The 20,475-nt window shown below is 48.5% G+C and overlaps 1 protein-coding gene across 1 annotated transcript in view; it reads left to right on the forward strand.

Annotated features, from left to right (window-relative positions):
* The first annotated feature begins 8,207 nt into the window (after positions 1-8,207).
* The window catches only part of ANK2 (ankyrin 2), a 284,146-nt gene continuing 271,878 nt past the window's right edge, over positions 8,208-20,475 (forward strand). The window contains exon 1 of the mRNA XM_019656561.1: positions 8,208-8,268. Coding sequence (XP_019512106.1) covers positions 8,248-8,268 — 21 coding nt within the window. The 5' untranslated portion in view covers positions 8,208-8,247. The remainder of the gene's footprint in view (positions 8,269-20,475) is intronic.

Here is a 20,475-nt window from a genome sequence, read left to right on the forward strand (position 1 = left end):
TCTGGACGGCCGCTCACTGCGGCTGCTGGCCGCTCACGCTGGCTGCTGGCTACACACAGTAGCCCATGGCAACCCACTGCCACAGGGGCTGCAGAAAAGGAACCATTTTTGAAGTATTCTTTCAAAAAGATAACCTTTAAGGTCACTGAACACTGCATACTAGTCATCTTCTCAGGGCGACTTCGCCCCTTTCTCTCTGGGGGGCGGGATGCAGGGTGACGTCTTTCCCTGGGACACTCCAGGCCATTTCACTCAGGGCTGCGCGCTCTCTGTGGCCTGTCCTGACCGCCTGGGCACGTCGGAGCCCGCGGCTCTGCAGCTGCCGCGTAGGCTGGAGTGGACACCGGCTGGGTGTCCTCTAGGTGTTTTTGCTCTCACTATATCTTTCTGTTTGTCCTCCCTTTCTTTTTTTTTGTTTTGTTTTGTTTGTCCTCCCTTTCTTCGCTGGGTTTCTAATTTATTCTTTTAAAAAATGACCAATTATTTCTACTGAACAAAATTGCCACGAGAAATGAAAGTACACCATGACTTTCTTAATTCATTTGTAAAGCATGTCACGATCCAACAGGCTTATGTAGTAATTTCTCTTGGAAAAAACTGAGTTATGGTCTTTATTTCATGCCCCAGCTGTCAGGAGCTGCTCAGTCCAAAAGGGTGATGTCACTGAGTGAAGGATTTGCGTTTCAGGAAACACAGTCTCCTACAACATGGCTGAGCGGGCCGGCTGCGCCCACATCCTTCCAGGATCGGGGTCACTTCCTCAGCGGAGCACTGTTGTCAGTTTGTTTCTTCCTTGACAGCTTGTTAAGTGGGAACAGTCATCCTGTAGCATCGTGGCTTGTTACTATGTAGTGAGCCATGCTCTAAGTGAGACAATTTAAAAAACGATAAGCAAATAGGCGTGGGGAGCGTGGAAGGAGTGCTGCTTGTGGGTCGGGAACGGGGTTAGACCCTCCATTCGCTGCCACTTCTGTTCTTCGTTTGAACGCAGCCCAGCGGGTGCGGGCACAGCCCTCCTTGGCCAGCCCGGGGGAGGGGAAGGGTGCCCGCCCCCTTGCTGCCCTGCCACTTCCTCTCCCCTTCCCTCAAGGTGAGTCCCGAACTTGGCCCCTTGGCCTTTGAGGTCCCAGATTTGAGAATACAAGTCAGCACCCAAAGTGTGGCTGTGCTGTGTCCCCACGTGGCAGGCCGCCTGCACCCACGGGTGCGGGGCTGTGGGTCAGCCTGTGCCTTCAAGGAATGGGCTGTTTGTCGTACCGAGTGCCCAGTGCTGCAGCGGAACGATACGGGGGTGACAGGAATTAGTGACGAATGCCTGCTGGCTCTGTCCTGTTAGGTGCCCCTCCACAGGCTGCGTCAGCCCCTAAGAACTCATTTTCACTTGTGGAAAAGTCACGGGCAGCGTAAGAGGAGCTGAGAGCCAGAGAGTAGCTAGGCGTCAATGTTTTTGAGACCTTATCATGTTCCATATGTAAAGTTACTGTTTCAGCTACTTTCCTATAAATCTTACTTTTCACTGCAGCCCTGGGAGATGGTGTTTTTTGTTGTTTGTTTGTTTTGGAATTGCTGTTTTAACTGACAGGCGTGTGACTTGCTGGTGTCACGCACCCAATCAGCAGTAGAGCCTGCTCTCGAATCAAGACCTATTGACTCTCAGCTTTTTGTTTTTCCTTCCTTTCCTTACTCCCTTTGTGTCCCAGTGAATACATTATAGAATTAGTTTATCTGCTTATGTGTGGTAAAATCCAAGTTAATAACCTGTGCTGTTCTCTAGGCCGGCCATGTCCAGGAAACAATTACTCTTTTATTGGAAGCAGGGTGACAATATAATTTATTCTTTAAAGAAAGACACTTTTGAGAGTGAAAGGGGTGCTATGAATTATTCTGGGAAAACAGGCTTACGCCAGAATTATCCCAGGCAAATTAGGGTGTTCACATGCCCGAATCATAACCAAAAAACCCAACCCTGGCTTACTTAGGGATGTCAGCTCCTGCACAGAACCAAGTTCAAACCCTGACTCTAGGATTCACCAGCCGAGTGACTCTGTCAGAATGCCTGGGCACTGCGTCTGCCTCCTCATCTATTAAGCAGGAATAACACTGTCGGGACCTGGTTTATAGGACCACTGTGGATTTTAAACACCGTGACACGTGTTTAAACAGCAATGACAGAGTAAACGCTTGCGGAGTGCTATGTGCTGTCTGTCACACAGAGAGAAGGGGCCTCCTGTCACTGCACCCTGCCTGCTGCCCGAGGCTCCTGTGAAGGCAGCACAGCCTCACTGGTCCTTAGAAGTAACGGGCGTATTCCGTACCGAGTCCTCAGTGAGCACTTATTAAACGAATGGAGGTGTATATGCTCAGAGGAGTGCATCCGTGCATCCGTGTGACCAAGATAGTTTGCATTTCAAAGAGACACCAGGGAACAGAGATGTTTGGGGAGGTGGTTAAGGCGGTGGGAGGCGGGGGTGTGGGGGGCGGGGTGGGACGTGGGACGTGGGAGTTCTGGGCCCCTGGAACTGGGTTCCGGGTGGAAGGAAGGGGCCCTCAGACAAATGGCGTTTGCACAAAGACTGTACTGACATTATATGCTCGGGAAAGAGAGACAGCTCTGGTGTGGCAGGAAAATTTGGCCCTTGAAATTAGACAGTCTTTATTAACCTAATTAATCATGTTTCCTTAGGATCCCTTCCGATATCCTAGCTCTAATCTTGCGAATGTGCATAGGAGTTGGAACTTCAGTTTTCTCGGATATAAAATGGAGATGATAGTACTTCACAGGATTGTTGCCTGGGTTAACAGAAAGGCGATAAGGTGCTCGCAGGCGTGAGGGGTTGCCGTGCGTGTGGCTGGTAACACCCCTTAGACCTTAACTTGCTGTGAAAAACCTTGGGAAACATTTTCATAATATTTACCTTTTATCAGACTCTGAATTTTGCATGTATTCTCTGGTTCTTGGCCATCAGGCAATTTCACCATAAAACATAAAATAATGAAAAATCAAAGAAGGGCATTAAAAAGGACAAAATGGGGCTGGCCAAGAGGCGCGTTGGTTAAGAGTTGGCTTGGGACGCCAGCTCTGAGCAGCAGGGCCCCAGTTTGGATCCCACATGAGGGCCAGTGACACTGCGCCCTTTACAGCTAAGATGGTGAACAACAGCTCGACCTGGAGCTGGGCTGCCGTGAGTCGCCGGTGACGGTGTAGGCTGTAGTGGGGCTGCTGTGAGCCGCCGTGAGTGGCCATGCAGTGGCCGGCGACTGATCTGCCTCACCCGGGAAGAGCACAATGATAATACCAACATGGGCCGGTGAAGCAACGTCCTCCACAACTAAACTGAAGAACAAAAAAAAGGACAGCAACTTGTCTGTTCCCCTTCCCCGATTCCCCAGCGCTGTTCTACTCTCACAATTCCCCAATAAAATCTAAAAAAAAAAAAAAAGGACAAAATGGAACATGAAAACTTAATGAAACAATCAAGTTTACAGCCTTTATTACTAAGAACACATCAGTCCCCATGGCTAACAGGCGTCTGCCTCTGCAGTCACTCGCTGGGTGCCTGGCGGGGCCAGTGCACACACGTGCATGGGTGACATCAGATGCTTTTGCTGTGGTGGCTTTCTGAGGCCAGTCCCCATGGAAAAGCGCGAGACGAGGCACGTGCTGGACCCACCCAGCCTGAGGGCGTCTAGTTCTCCCCAGTTCTTGGAACCCACTTTCCTGATGGAAGCTCTTCCTGTGGTGAGCACAGAACCACTTAGAGCTGTTGCTGTCATATCCCGCTTGTCTGGTGAAACTCAGGTGGCAGAAAATGGACACATGAGCCAGAGCCGCAGTGGGGGACCTCAGTTCAGCACTTAGGGAGAACTGGGGACTCCCCTAACACCTTTGAATCCCGGCTTTCACAGACCGGAGCAGGAAAGCCCATTTCAGCTTAAAAGGAGAGAGTCAAAGTCGGGTTTATAAAAGGAATTTTCATTCACTTGTGAAGGTGAGGTCTGCGTTTCCGTTGATTTTATGACCTTCCAGGGGACGAGGGACACTTATTTCTCCCGAGTGGCAGAAAGTTACTCTGGCTCCTCCGCCAGGGTGGCAGCTTTCCTGGGTGCTCGGGGGGCGCTCACGAGACGAGAGGACGGTCACCGTAAGAGCCCAGCGGACCCCTTTTCTTGAGTGAACAGCTGCATCATCGTCCAGTCACCCTGAAATTCTGCCTGACATTCACCCGAATGTGTCCCCAAACTAGAGAGTAATGCAGGAGTCCTATGTAGAAAAAATGCCAACAACAATGACACACCAGGCATAGCATCAGGCTGACCTGCCTTCCCAAGTTTCTGAGTTCCAAAGTCCAAACTGGACAATGGCAGCTTAAAGAGAGTCCTCCGCTGGCAGGGACTCGAGGGTTGAGCTACAGGACTGACTCTGCAGCAGGGACAGTGCTTGGTCGGGTGACATTGTGGTGCAGGCATACTATGTGTGGGGACATTGTGTGTGGGGACACTGTGTGGCCTCTGCTTTTTTGCACTGTGTTGTGTTTGTGAGTCAAACTTATGTTGTCTGAGCAAGCACACATCATAGGCGTTTGTCACCATGATGGGTGACAGTACCCAAACCCTAACAGGAACAGACCCACTGTGGCGGCTTTGCAGGGCCTGCAGGACTGCTGGGCTCGAGCGGAGCTCTGACCAAAGTCTGGGGTTGGCTCCCGGGAGCTTAGCCGTTTGCATGTCTGTCCGGCCACAGCTCGGGCCCACAGCACACTGTCACAGTTATTTCTTCTGCTCCGTGTGACACAGGCCACAGACTGGGACTGTTGTGTGCAGCGAAACCGGTCCCTCACCAGGGCCCACGTGCATTTCTCCTACATCTGGCCTGTTGCCCAGCCCTTTGCTCTGTGTAAGCAACAGCTCTGGGAGGTGGAACCTCTGTGTTGGAAAGCTGTCACCGGAACAGAACAGAGAGGGTGGGAAGAGGGACCGAGGGGCACCGCACACATGGCTGCGGCTTCTGCCGGCGGGACCCTTTGCTGCAGGTGCAGCGGACAGCCGTGGGTCTCGTCAGGACCTCGCACATGCCGAGGGGAGGGGCTTTGGCCAGGGTCTGGCTGCCACTGAGCGGCTGCTTTGGGGAAAACCCTGGACATGCTGGGCTCCAGCGCCGCCTTCGTCACCATCATTTCCATGTCACCAGCCTGACCCGTCACCGGGGGCTTCCTCCCTCAGTGCTGGGAGCCACGGCCATGCGCCTGCCCTCAGGGCAGCTCCTTTACTGTCAGCCGCACTTGAGTCTAGCTGCCATTTTGGGGGAGCAGACCCCATCCCCCCAGTGTGAGCACGCTCAGCTCACAGCTCAGCCCGGGCCTGCGCGCCCTCTGCGCCCTCTCCGGGGCTGACCTCACTGCTGTCATGTCTCCCACAGCCAAGGCTGCGTCCCTGTCCCTGAGCTTCTCTGACGCTTGGCCATTGAGGAAGCCGCTGTTTCTTTAGAGAGCAGACGGCGAGCGGCTGTTCAGGTGTCTGTTCCAGCAAAACGAAGTCTGCATCTGCCTGCAGGACCTGGCACGGCACGGCTGTGGCCCCAGGACCCTGCCTCTGCGGGGTCTTCCGGGAGCCCGTGGTCCTGCGCTCCGTCTGTTCTCTCTGTGGTGCCTCCTCTGTGTCTTTGCCCTCGCTCCGTGTCCCATCTGTCCCTTCTCCACAGCAGTCAGGTCCGCGGTGTGCTCTCTGGTGCCACACGCACGGTGGCGTCCTGCTGGCCACACCCAGGTGGCTGACAGTGGGCCGAAAGCTTGCGTGACGGTCTGTGGAGGTTGGGCTCACAGGACGAGAGTGGGGCAGGGAAGGGACGTGGCCAGGAGGCCAAGGGTGCCCAGAAAATGACCAGCATGGGCAGGTATTTCTTTTGTAAGGAAATGTTTAAAAATGAGCTATGTTGACACAAAGCACGGAGCTAGGGGACAAGCAGCGCGTTTGATCTGGGTGTCGGATGCGTGGAAGGGAAGTCGTGACACTTAATGCTGGAAAAGCGACTTTGGATCAGAGATGATATGTGGCTTTTGATGACAGTGTCAAGATTACAGACATTGTTCCCTGAGTTTTAAAGTCAGTTTGAGAAGACTCTTCTTAGGCATTTCAGATTGACAGGAAATCTTTAGAATCCTCTGAAAAGCCGGAATTGCAGGGACGGAATGAACACGGGAGGCTGGGTGTCCTGGAGGAGAGAGCGCTGACAGCATCAGAGGGACGGAGGTGGGAGGCCTGGACCTGCTCGGACGGTTCACCGCAGCCCGTCCTCAGGGGCTCCGTGTGTGAGATGCTTCCCACGACTGCGGTGACACTGAGTGAACAAATGCCCAGAAGTGTCACCGTGAGGTCTAGATGTAGCCCCGCCAGGCCATGGTAACGCCTACCCATCTTGGTGCCGAATCCGTGCAGGGACGGGTGTCCTCACATCCCGCCACCTCCGGGTGGCCTCACCTGGGCACATGTGCTGCGTCCGGGGGCCAAGACCGGCCTTGACACTGGCCCTGCCTGGGAACCCCAAATCACACCCTTTGACTTGTCCCCCACAAGGCACAGACACACATTAAAAGCTTTGCCGAGAAAACCAAGGGTATAACTGCAGTGCGTTTTCTCCAAAGTCACAGGAAGACAATTGAGGTTGATGCTCAGCGGCCCCTGTCGCCCAGGTGACGAGGGCTGGCTGTCGCGTGTGAGGCCCATTCAGTCAGCCCGGCGCCCTCTCCACCACCCACCCTGGGCGTCCCTCACGTCATGTCTGTCTGTGCAGTCACACTGACGTGGACAGTGGGCTCCTCGGGAAGATTCGTGCATCTCCTCAGAGCCTCAGACGTTCTGTAGCCAGAGAAATGCCCACGACTTTAAAGGGCCCATAAACTCTAAAAAATAAACAACGTGAAAGTGCAGGATTAATGGTGTTGATGGACGTCAGGGAAAATAGAATGAGAAAGAAAGGCCTGTTGACAATAAAATGTATTAAATACTTAAGAATGAGCTTAGCAAGCTGCGTGTATGGATATGCAAAGAAAACAGGAATGCTTTTTCGGGAGATGAAAGGGAGGCTTGAACAAGAGATGGACGACATGGCAAACAATTGTTGGGATGTCACTTTTTATCAAGTCTATTTATAGACTGAATGCAATCCTAATAAGTCTGGTTGGACTTGAATGAGTGGAACTCAACAAATTGCTACTAAGCTTCAATTGGAGAAGACAGACGTGAATATAAAAGGATATTCTGGAAAACAAAAAGAGCAACGACGGAGGATGTTTACCGCAGGATAGGGGACGGGGTAAATCACCAAGAGCAGCGCTGAAGAGGAGCGGAGCTGAGAAGGGGTAAAAGGGACGCGTGTATGATGCACATGCTTAGATGACTATTTATAGAAATTTGACAGTGATTTGAATAGTATTAAAAAGACAATGGCTGTGTAAATTAGTAAACAACAGCTCAGTACACAGATTTGCAGACATTTAAAATGGCATGCACGAACACTGGGCAGTAAATGGAATATAATTATATAAAATCAGGAGTGAAAAAGGAATTAATATTTTGTATATGTGGTGGTGTATGTGCTAAGTTTATAGGAGTATCACGCTCATGCTGGGTTTATATTTACCTGTTTAAATGAGCACGTGCTCATATTCTTAGAAAAAATAAAAACAGTGTCGAGTTCAGATAGTGGAATAGAGAGATTTTTGTTCTCCCTAAAATTCTTTTACTGTTTTTGTACGCTTTTAATAAGAGTTTTGATATAGATTATGCGAGTTTTCATGTAGGACATGAAAGTGTGTCGGCGAAACGCAGTTTGACACACTGAACTTGAACCAATAAAAACACTGCTCAACTACGAACGCGGACCTTTGGCTTGTTTGCAGCCATCGCAAACCTCGTGTTGTTTCAAGTTCCTCATGAGTAGATGCGCGTTTTCATAATTTCTTAAATCTGCCCCTCTTATATATTATTTTTCTATCTTTTCACCTACCCTATTTTGCCTACTTTTTTCCTGAGCTCTTGAAACATTAAAAGCATGTTTTGTTTTACTCTTTTGCATTTATAATAGCAACAGTTTTATTTTAAGTAACTTACCAGTGCCTGCTAAGAACCTGTTGTCAGTAGAAATGTGAAAACTGCTCTTAATGACCAGCTGAAACAATCTCCAACTTATGTCCCTTTTTTTCTTCTTTTAGGTAAGTAGCTGCACTGGGACATGAAGCGCTGACGTTTCACATGACAACCATGTTACAAAAGGTACTTTTGGCATTTTAGTATTACTGTAAAAGGAACCCTATAAAAAGACACAGCGGTTGGAATGTAATTAAGTATATTTCTGTAAAAACAGTTCTTTATGTGTAAACAGACTTGGAGATGGTATAGCTTGAAGAATAATTATGAGCAAGGCAGCATACGATGGAACTTGTGTTTCTGTTGTCTAGGAAGTTGTTGTCAGTGTTATTATGTGGGAATGGGAAGACCAGCCGGTGGGAACCGGGGGGCCGGGGTTGAGCTGCGAGCCGCCCACCTGGCAAACTCGGCGGCTGCTATGCAAAGCCGCCCGTTTCCTCTGAGGGCTGAGGGCCGTTTTCTGTGACCAAAACATCATCTTCAGGATTACTCATAAAAGTGACTACCATAAGCGCTTCGGTAGGATTTGGTTCTGGATAATCAGATAGATTGTATGCATGTGGAGAATTCTCTAGAGTCTATGAAAACACTTTTAAATGAAGGGAAGGGAGCGGAGAAGGGAATACTCTACTTAAAGAAATAACAGAACAGAAATCTCTTTCACTTAGCTCTCTCACATATATGGCTTGAGAAAATCTGATTTTTTAAAACTGCCATGAATCTAGAGGGACCTTCTCTAGAAGAAACCCTTAAAACACCGTGGAGGCGTCTGGCCTGGTTGCGGGGAGACGGCTGCCCTGGGACGTATTCGGTGAGCTGTGTGGTCATCACACAGGCCAGTGCTGCTCAGATGCAGCGAACTGCGTGTCGTCCCTGTTGTGGGACGCAGAAGGAGGACAAGCTTGTGGATAAGATTACAACGTTAAAACCTTCTAATTTCATTTTGAGTTTTCTCAAGGATCTTGCACACCTGAGGGCAGAGGTTTCATCTGAAGTTTGGAAAAAGTTGGGGAAATGATTTTACACCAAAAGGCTGATACTCTTCAGGTGCTGGCAGTTAATTTAGCATAATTTTGTGAGTTTGAGGCTATTCTTGTGAGTGTTAAATGAGAGGCGCACACTTTCCTTTACACTGATGCCGAGGGCTCTCCCAGCACCTGGCTGCCGTCGGGAAGGGCAGCCCCGTCTGTCTGTCGTGTCGGCGTGTTGCACACTGTGTGCCTCGCTGGACAGTCTGGGGAGCCGCCCACGTGTAGCCAGGTGGGCGGTTGGATCGCTGTGTCCAGGACGCTCACAGGAGAGGTCTGCGGTGCCTTTTGGGAATCGTCGTCTGACATGTGGTGACGGAGATGGTGACAGTAAAGGAGCCTGCTTTGGCAGAGTCTGCAGTGTGACAAGGACCAGAGGACCCGTTCCAGGGCTTGAGCGGCGAGGGGTGGCAGTGGGCTGACGGGGTGACAGGGACTCGGGCTCATTTGGATGTGCACGAGACAGGCTGGGGGCTGACTTCTGGGGGGCATAGTGCCCGGAGGGGCGGAGGACCCCCAGCATCACCAGGCCATGGCTGGGGTGCTGCTGTCACAGACAGGCTGTGGGCTTGGGGAGAGAGGACTGTCAACAGCTGCTCCATTTTCTCCAGGAAGTGGTGTGGCCACAGGCCTGGTGGGGGCGAGGTGCAGCCCCGGGGGAGGAGGCGGGTGCGGCCTGAGGTGTGCGGCCCAGCCTGACAGCTGCTGCAGGAGGCTGTGTCTTCACATCCCGAAGCGCCCCCGGGAGCGATGTGCTTCCTGGCACACCTGAGCCCTTGTCGGGGAAGTGGGGTGCCGTGGCCGCCAGCACAGGGAATGGGAACTTTCAGATGGATAAAAAGGCACTTGGAACAACCAGCTTCTTTTGCGGCGGAAATCTGACGCGCTGGACCAGGAACACAGGCCGGCCGTGGTGGGGCTGCAAACACACGCTGTGCCCCTGGGAGCGCAGGGCAGGGGGGCTGCGGGAGACTGACTACGCTTTGTCTTGTCTCAGCGGTGACCTTAGGAAGACAAGTGACTGCTCAGGGATTTCAGAAGCAACGTTTGGGAAATGTTGAAAGAAAAATCTATATTTAGCCTCTTTCAAAAAAGTTTTAATAGCCATTTGTGTTCCCCAAATAATTTATCATAATTAACGGAAGCCCAAGCCACAGGGTTTATAATTTGAAGACTTTTGGTTATTATTTGCTATTTGCCTTTTAAGTAAAAAAATTGTATTTCAATATCTTTTCTTTTTCTGGCTACTTATTGCTGTAGTTTCATCATTATGAAATCCATTAATGCCATCAGTTTTCTAAGTAGACAAACCAACTGTTTACATTACAGAACAATAAGCTACCCGGCAGTATAGATAAGCTTATCGCCAAGAATGTTCTGGAAAATTTTGGCATATTTGCATATTGGCAGAACATGAAATGTTCTGTATTATCAATATTAGCGTATACTATATGTGTTACATTTGTGTGAATGTATACGGACTGCTGATCACATGTTCTTTCAGAACTAATTATTATAGCAATTTTAAGTCATTTGACCAAGATTTTAAATTCAAATATATTGGGTTGTCGGAAAAGTCATGACATATTTTTCTGTTTTTCATTGCAAAAATGGGTCATGACTTTTCCAACAACCCAATACATATTTTTAAGTATTCTATTAAAAATATATCATACAAAACAGTAGAAAGAATTGACTGACTTGAAATATAACTGCTTGATTTTTACTTTTTGTAAAAATGTTCAGTTACATTGGGGCATTGCAAAGTATCTAATGGCTTAAAATAGACAAATTAGAAGAGAACGTCCATTTTTTAAAGAGTGGACTGGTGGAGAGCTTCTCAAAAATAATGAATAAACTTCCGTGTTCTGGGATAGAAAGATGGCCAAGGTAAAAAAGAAAAGAAAACAGAGAAAAAAGGAAGGTGTAGCGCTGTAGGCCTGCCTGCCCGTCTTCCCGTCACCGTGTCTGGCGCAGCTGTGGGGGGACCTGAAGGACAGGGGACCCCGGGGGGCCCCTTCTGTGCCTGGGCCCCGTGAGGGCTGGGCGGACCTGCTTGTGTGAACACGTTCTGTGCGCTTGGATCTTTTGTCAGTGAGCGTGTATTCGAAGGCAGTAAAACACACACAGGCACACTTTAAGGGACCATGCCTGAATTTCTAAGGAAATGGCACAGCGGGATGTGGCTGGTTCTGGCTTCGCTGCTGACTAACTGTGTGACCATCACAAACAAATGGACCTGCTCACTTCACATGATTACGAGAACCGTCTGGAATTACGGGTGGGAAGAGAAGGTGAGCTTTTCCGTTAGGTAAGAACCCTGAGAACCGGGCCACACAGCGGTGCCATCGGGACAGTCAGGCTGAGAGCTGACCTGGAGACCGGAGGCTGTGCCGCAATGTCCCGTGAGGTGTCGTGTGAGGGGCACTGACATGAACTGACTGCTGTTTGTCAATGTTACCCCCGAGGACTGAAATTAGGGCCACAGGGACATCCCCAGGGTAGAAAAGACCGTATGTGCTGGAGTGACAAAGTACAGTACCTGTCAACCGCGAGCAGAAAACATCAGCATAATTAGGGTTTTCTCCCCATAACGAATGTATGTAGGGTTCTGGTTTGCGTCCCTCAGTTTCACTTACCATAAATCTACATTCAAGTTCCATGTGGTCTGTATCTTCAGGAACACGGATTGTGACTGACTTATAGCACAGGCAGGAGCACGCACACTTGCGCTATAAGCTCCCTAGATTATGTGTGTGTATAGATAGAGATGTAGACAGAGAGAGAGCTGGAGGTAGAGATAGAGAGAAAGAGAAGGAGAGAAGGAGAAGGAAAGAGATAGAGAATGAAGGAGGGAGAGAGAGGGGGTCGGAGAGAGAGGCGGGGAGAGAGAGAGAGAGAGAGAGAGAGAGAGAGAGGGAGAGAGAGAGAGAGAGAGAGAGAGAGAGAGATTGTTTTTCTTCCTCCAACCCTGAGGAAGAGTGTTTTCAATCGCATGGCTCTTTAGTTACCAGTACTTCACATTTTATCATTATTTTCTGCTAAATGAAATCCATGAGAGATAAAACCTCTAGTAAAGTTACAGACCCTCAGTTGGGTGAAAAGCTGAATGAACAAACCATACTTGGTTAACAGGAGACAAAGATGGGAACCATGATAATGGTGAGTGCTGGCCACCAGCACAGCCCCACAGCTGTGGGGCCCATCAGATCTGGGGACCTTTCTCCGTGTGCGCGTTGAGGGCCCACAGAAGGAAGTCGCTTCAGCAGTGATCCCCTCGTCGCGTCGTTGGGATGTGTTATCAGATGCCATGGATCCTGGGGTGTGACACGGCTCTGCGTGGACTCGCCCTCTGCGGGCTCTAACTAAGGGCAGAGCACGCCAAGAGCAGAGCGCTGTCTTGGGTGGAATCACATTAAGGGCCCTCAGAGAGTGGCGTGCGGACAGAGCTCTGGGGCGTTGTCACGTGAGATCTGAGTGGCGGTGCCAACACGAGCATGGTGTTCTAACGCTACAGGCTAATGACAGTGTACAGGAACCAAATGTGTTTATTATCATTTATTTTTGAATTTTCAGCTACAATTGGTGTACAATATTATGTTAGTTTCAGGTGTACAACATAGTAATTAGACATTCATATACCTTAGGAAGTGATCCCCCGTTAGTCTACTAACCATCTGTTACCCCACAAAGTTATTAATATTTTTTACCATATTCCCTGTGCTGTACTTTATGTCCCCGTGACTATTTTGTAAATGCCAAAATGTTGCCTCTTAATCTCTTCCCCTTTGTCACCCAGCCCCCAACTGCCCTCCCATCTGGCAACCATCAATTTTTTCTCTGTATCTATGAGTTTGCTACTGTTTGTTCATTTTTTAACTTGTTTTTTTAGATTCTGCATATAGGTGAGATTGTATGGTATTTGTCTCTCTCTGTCTGACTTATTTCACTCAGCATAATACCCCCTGGGTCCACTCATGTTGGCGCAAATGGTAAGCTTTTCTTCTTTTTTTGGCTGAGTAATACTCCGTTGTATCAATGTACCTCTTTTTTATCCATTCCTCTATTGATGGGCACTTAGGTTACTTCCATGTCTTGGCGATTGTGAAGAGGGCAGCAGTGAACACAGGGGTGCAGATGTCTTTTTGAATTAGTGTTTTGGATTTCTTTGGATAAATACCCAGAAGAGGAATTGCTGGGTCATAAGGTAGTTGTGTTTTTCATTTTTTGCGGAGCCTCCACACTGATTTCCATAGTGGCTGCTCCAATCTGCAGTCCCACCAACAGTGCAGCAGGGTTCCCTTTTCTCCACAGCCTCACCAGCACTTGTTGTTTGTTGATTTATTGATGATAGCCATTCTGACAGGTGTGAGATGGTAGCTCATTGTGGTTTCTATTTGCATTTCTCTAATGATTAGTGAGGTTGAACATTTTTTCGTATGTCTGTTGGCCATCTGTATGTCCTCTTTGGAGAAGTGTCCATTAGTTCCTCTGCTCACTACTTCATTGGATTGTTTGTCTTCTGGTGCTAAGTAAGTTGTATGAGGGGGACCAGCAGTGACCAGGGGTTTTCACGTAGGCGTGAGACCAGGAGAGGGGTGTCCATATAATGTGGTTGCCAGGGCACCGGCCCCGTGCGCCAGGCACAGCTGCATCAGGAGGGTCATCCGGCCAGCAGGAGTGGAGGTGGAGCCCGGGTGGTGGGTGCCCCCTGCTTAGGCCGCACGGACTGCATTTCCTCTCTGACTCTGTCCCTGGGAGCCCACTGCTGCCCAGGCACCTTCTGACTGGCAGTGCTTGAGCGGGCCATCTCCACCTGGCTGGGAGGGGCTGCCTGGTGCAGCCTAGACAAGGACTGACGCAGCTGAGCTTGGCACCTGGAGCTGAGGTGAGGCCTGCCGGCTGGGGCCACACTGCACACGGTGGGGGCACTTCCGGTCGAGATGGCGCAGTAGATTGTAACAGCAATAAAATGTGTGACAGAGCCTGAAGGATGTAATGCAAATCCTGGGGGTGGGGGACACCGGGAGAGGGGAGCAGGGAAGTGGGTCCCCCACACTGAAGGAGGGAGAACAGGTGACGGGGTCACCACCGGACCTGTGGCTCCTGTGACACTCTGAATGTCCCCGCCTGATGGGAGGAGATGAGAGACAGCCCACACTGCCTGCTGTGACTGTTTCCCCCCGGCTGGAGAATCTGTTGTCCAGGGGAGACTTCTCCTCCCTGTGTGAAGAACAAGGAAAAACATTAAAAAATCTTGGCTTTATTGAGCAAAATTAAGATTGAAAAATTGGATCACTGCTCCTCAACTCTAAAGGGGAAAACTCTTGCATGATTACTTAGCAGTGGTGACATGGACAGTGGTGACCTCGGCGGTGGTGACATGGGCAGTGGTGTCCTGGGCGGTGGTGACCTGGGCAGTGGTGTCCTGGGCGGTGGTGACCTGGGCGGTGGAGACCTGGGCGGTGGAGACCTCGACGGTGGAGACCTCGGCGGTGGAGACCTGGGCGGTGGTGACCTGGGCGGTGGAGACCTCGGTGGTGGTGACCTGGGCGGTGGAGACCTCGGTGGTGGAGACCTGGGTGGTGGTGACCTGGGCGGTGGAGACCTCGGCGGTGGAGACCTCGGTGGTGGAGACCTGGGCTGTGGTGGGTGCGTTATGTTTTAAGGCTGAGACCTGCTGTCCCCGCGAGTGTGAACACTGCTTAGCATTTTCCAGCATGTGCCTCAAGTGTGAAGTGGCCACCGCCTCGCTTCCACATTCACACCTGCAGATAGATACGGTTCTTTGGTGCTGGTTTCATCAGTGAGCAGAATCAATTTGATAAAAGATTATTTAACCGATAAGGCATCATTTTCACCATTGTTGCTGTGGGGGACTAGGCAGCCTCACCAGCAGGGCTGTCACCACTCCTCCGGCAGCACTTTCTCCTGCAGAAGGAGACTCGAGTCTCATTTGCGTGGTTTTTTTGAACAATGTTACAATAAGGCACCAAGCGTGCTAAGGGATATGACTTAAGACGCTGTTGCTTTCCTAGTGACTGCACACGGCTCCCCTCTGGAGAATGGGGTGGGGCTGGAGTCCCCAGCTTCTAGGCCTTTGGTCTCTGGTGACAGACCCACCCGGGAGCCCCGTTAGGACAGAAGCACTACTGTCACCCAGAAACCACAAGGGACTGAGGACCTGTGTCAGGTGGAGGGCAGAGACCAATATGTAAATACAGCAAAACCTTGGATTGTGAATAACGTGGTTTGTGAGTGTTCTGCAAGACGAGCAAACATTTCTGATACATTTTAACCTGGTAAACGAGCGATGTCTTGCAATATGAGTAGTTTGTTTCCGGAACGAATTATGCTCGCAAACCAAGGTATTACTGTATATGCTTCTTACTACCTCCCAACACTTGAAGTGCTTATGAAATCACGTGGCTTTGTGTGGGAATACGGGACATAGTAGCAAGACTGCTCAGCCTGTGTGACAGGGTCAGGGTGGGTGACTGACTTACTTTGAGCAAAGATTTCATAAAGAGCTTACCTAGAATACCAAACGGAAGATCTTAAAGAGTAGTGCTGACTTCATCAACTCAGACAGTTCGCTACCGGTGTGGCATTTTGGTTCAGTTTGGTCAAAGCCTGAAAAACAGCTGTCATTACAAATGGCTGACATCCATTGTCATGGCCACCAGCCCGGCAGAACCCCAGAAGCAGCAGCAGAGGAGCAGGGATCTTATTTGAGGTTGCCACCTCTTTTTCTGGTGTTACCATGGGTAAGTTGTTTCTAATGCTCAAAAAAAAAAACAAAACAAAAAACATAATGCTAAGATTGTTTTTCTAACTCCAAAGAAAATAATAACTTGAATTTATTGTTAGAGAGGCACAGATTTATTTGTTTTTTTTTTTGTTTTGTTTTTTTTGTTTTTTGTCTTTTGTTTTTAGCTGAGCCATCCTGCTACCTGTTGGCAGCTCAGTGGCTGCTCAGCTCGGGCTGGACTCGAACCGCTGTTGCTCAGAGCTCAAACTCTTGAGCGAGCTCTTAACCAACTGAGCCACTCGGCCGGCCCGAGAGGCACAGATTTAAATGTCACAGGACACGTGCTTCCAGAACGAGGTGTAGCTGCGTTAATCAGGACGCTTAGTGAACAGTTATTCCATTTTGGCATTTTTGTATTCTGTCATGTGATGACACGGGGGTCCATGTAACACAGGACCAAGGAAGTTATCAGGGAAATTGGATTCATTTGTACTCCAGCATCACCGTCGAGGCTGTGAGTGACACTGAGGGGTGAGGAGGAATGCCTGAGTGCTATCGCTTCCTTGGGGTGACGCGGGAGACGGTGGCCCCGTGCTTGTGCTGCGGGCCTGCAGCTGCCGAGTGAACGTAAACTCTGTGGAGCTCCATTTGGAGTGAGGCTGATGATTAAGCTAATTGTTGTCATATTGTTTTCCGTGAGCATCTAGCTGATAAAATCCCAGCAGATAGCAGTCTTGGCTAATCCACACTCTTGGGGGAAAGCAGCACGAACTGGACATTTTTGAAAAGGAAAAAAGGCTACTTTTGCAAATGTGAATTAGATGTTGAACAAAAAAAGCTTGTGACTACTCTAAAATTAGAATGTTCTCTTTAAATACCCCAAAGGACCAATTGCTGAAATTTGAACAAAATGGGAACCAAAAATGTTGACATGAAGCAATCTCTTGTGCAAAGCTGTAAGAGGTGCCAGGCGCTTTCGCTGTGTCGCTTCGATACTGGAAGTGAGAGGGGAAATAATTTGGAAGCAAAGTAATGAAACGCCCAGATTCTTGGAATTTGATTCAGACCAAAAGGAAATGATCTCTGAAATTCAGCACAGATTTAAAAATAATGGCTCTCCCAGTTGTGAAATACATCAGTGGCACCTCTGTTTTAACGACTGAAAAGGTATGCCTGTAAGTCTTGGTGTAAAAGTTGAAAGGGTGATATATAAAAATGCTTTTGAAATTAATTAAAAAGTTGAGTGTGTACCGATGTTTTAAAGCTAAGGGCCTTTTAGATCTTGAAACATCTCCAGAAACTGTGAGTCGCTTGTCCCTGGGGGCACTGGGTCTTGGACGAGGGGTGCGGTTCTGCTTGTTGGGCGGGGCGAGCATCAGACCCCGACTTCCTACCACGCGGCAGGGCTCCAACAGCAAACGTCAAGGTATTTAGTGCTGAGGCAGTTAAATAAATTTGATGCATCCATGAAATGGAATATTATGCAGCTATTTAAAAGTAGTTTTAAAAAAAATTTAATGATGTGAAAATGCCCACTATTTATTAATATCAAAATTTGGGATAGAAATGTATTCACTGTGCTTTCAGCTATATTGTCCATGTGTATAGAAACATGCAACAGAAATACATAGATGTCAGTGGTGGTTTGATCTGGGTACTTATCATTTTTATTCATTTTTTTCTTTAACTACAAATTTTTCATATAGTGAACATTTATTATATTTTACAATTAGAAACTTCTTTTTAAAGCTTACTGATTCCAAATGCTACTGCAGATTACAGTGGTGAAAATATCATTATCAATAGCTTACGATAAAAGCTAGTTTTTTTCTGAAATGTGTGGGGAAGAAAAGAACAAATAATGCAAAATCAGCTACGTTACCCTGAAACTGGGGTCAGGGTTCAGCTTACCTCCCAAATAGTTGTTGCTGTTTTAGAAGAATAACACCCATCCATTTCCCATCTGCTGTGGTGACTCGTATGACATTTTTAGACATATGTATGCTTTATTTTATCGTGAATAAAAAAGACCTATCTGTGTACTGTGGGTCCCACTGATTGTGTGAATTACATCCTCAAAGAAAACTTGACATGGTTGGAAGAAAATAATGCTTAAAACTGCAGACCCCTGGCAGTATGAAGCCTGGGACAGTCCCCCAATGCTGGTGGTGGTGACGGAAAGGACCTCGGAAGAATTGTAATAATACAGTCAAACAGAGGCGTGTACTGTAAACACTCGGGAACCCCCTCAGTGGAACGAACATGGAAGACCTTTTAGAGATTATCAGAAGAGGTAGCTGGCACGGAGTATAATAAGCACTTTAATTAAAGGCAGAGAGCACAGAACGAAGTTCTTCCCTGGGCTGCTCAGGTCACCAGTCCGCTCTCCCTCAGTTGGATTGAACCCTACTCAGCGAAGTGAGGAAGTGTCTTGTGATCGTGAAAAGAACATCCGTGGTGTCTGTTGTCCGAGGGTCTGCAGGGCCAGGAGCACGCCCCTGACTGGTTCAGTTGCGTCGCTGTCAGAGCTTGGCGTGGCTGTTCAGTGGGGGCGGGGTGCTGTCTAGCAGATCTCGGAATTATCTGATCTTAGAGGGTGTGCACGTTTAATTCTCCCTTTAGGCCACTGCACAGCTTTGTGGGGGCAGAAGTTAACCTGTAGAAAACTGGTCGTCATGCAGGTGATTCTCTTCCATAGAAATACTAACAAGTTTTGTCCAGTATGAATACAATTTGTTTCTGTCCTGTAGAAAAGATAACCCCAAGCATGGTATTTTGTTGCCACATAGGAGATAAGCCACTTTTGCATATGTTAGCGAATCATCTCAGCATTTAGCTTGTATAGTTGTCCTTTGAGCCAGTTTTACCACTTGCCTTCTTATTAATTACCTATTAATATGTAAAATCTTTGACGTGTGCCATCTTATATCTGAATGATAGTTAGGATTTTGCCTTTTGAAACGATGCTTTCGCAGTGACTTAGCTGCCTGTGGGATGGATTTCCCAGCTGGGGTGTTTCTGCACTGCTGTGCTTTTCACTGGTGGCAGTTTGCCCACGCGTCACCACCTGCCCCTGTCCTCTGTGCCCGTTGCTGCTTCTTCCAGAAGCTGAGACCATCCGTTGGCGATTCCTTCTCTGAACGTGCACAGCAAGCACTTGTACAGTCATTTACCCTAGCTTTTTCTGAAACTCTGTCCTGGCAGACTTGTTGAGAAAAAACCAGTAATCTGCAGTATCAGGTCCATCATGGTCATTCTTACATGTCTGGCTGAGCTGTGGTCATGACCGCCTACATTCACAGGACAGTTGTCCCTTTTGCTGCCATGGCAACAGGCAGATGTGTCACAGTGTTGTGTAAATCCTCCTTCTTTCTTCGACCTGTTGTGTGGAGATGTGACTTTGCTCTGGAGACAATTCCGATGTCCTCTTGTTTTCCAGAACAGCGAACTCTCTCCTGACCGCCAGACGGTCAGGGGTTCCCGGGGCCGACTCTAGATTCTCCAAACTAACCAGGGATGCACCTGCTGTGCCCTCAGCCTGTGAAGTAGACAAGGGTCCTCTGGTTTCCCAATAGTCTTGTAGGTTCATTTTGATTAAAAAAGTCAGAAGAGAAATTGATGTGCACACTTTTGGAAATATTAGAAAAAATAGCAGAAAAAAAAGCCATATGGTAGAATCGACTGTGGCAGCACATTTATTATGTTTTAACATAATGATTATAATTGCATTTTTAAATAGTGAGAATAATAAGAGAAAAGAATAATACATTGGACTTTAGACCAAAACAGTTGCTTTTATTTTTAACTAACGTTTGAAGTCATTATAATTGACAGAGGAAATGCCTTTCATTTTCTTAAGCTGATACAATTAGGAAATGTTTTAAATAGGAAAATAATGTATTCTAATGTCATTAGCACTTATGACATAAAATACAAATGGCCCTGAGATGTTTCCATTGTCAAGCATAAAAATATACATTTTTCTTAAAACATCTAGGGTAAAATTTTTTTGGTACTAGTAATTGTTATGTGGGCTGAATTGTGTCCCCTCAAAATTCAGTCCTAACTGAAGTCCTAACCTCCAGGACCTCAGAATATCACTGGATTTGGAAATGGAGCCTTTTAGGGATAATTAAATTAAAATGAGGTCACTGAGGTGGGGTCCCTATAGGGAGAGATGGGGACACAGTCACACAGAGGGATGACCATGTGAGGACCTGGGGAGAAGATGGCCATGGTAACCCGGGAGAGAAGCCTTCGGACATGCCAGCCGGCCTCACCGCGGCCGTGGACTTCCAGTCTCCAGCGTCGTGAGACAGTAACTTCCTGTTGCTTAAGTGCCCAGTCGCAAGCTTTTTCCGTTGAGTTCAGAGCAGAATAGGGCAACCATGTGCATCAGGTCTGTAAGCAGCTGCTTTGCTTACCAGTCTGAAGTGATCTGGCCCCCTTTTGGCCAGTCAGCTCTGTGTGTAGGGCTGGTTTGCACTCCTCACAGCTCTGTGTGCAGGTGGCTGACGTACTGTTTACCCCTTAGACGTGTGTGGTTCTAACAAG

This window comes from Hipposideros armiger, unplaced genomic scaffold (assembly GCF_001890085.2).
Source record: "Hipposideros armiger isolate ML-2016 unplaced genomic scaffold, ASM189008v1 scaffold_262, whole genome shotgun sequence".
NCBI lineage: Eukaryota > Metazoa > Chordata > Mammalia > Chiroptera > Hipposideridae > Hipposideros > Hipposideros armiger.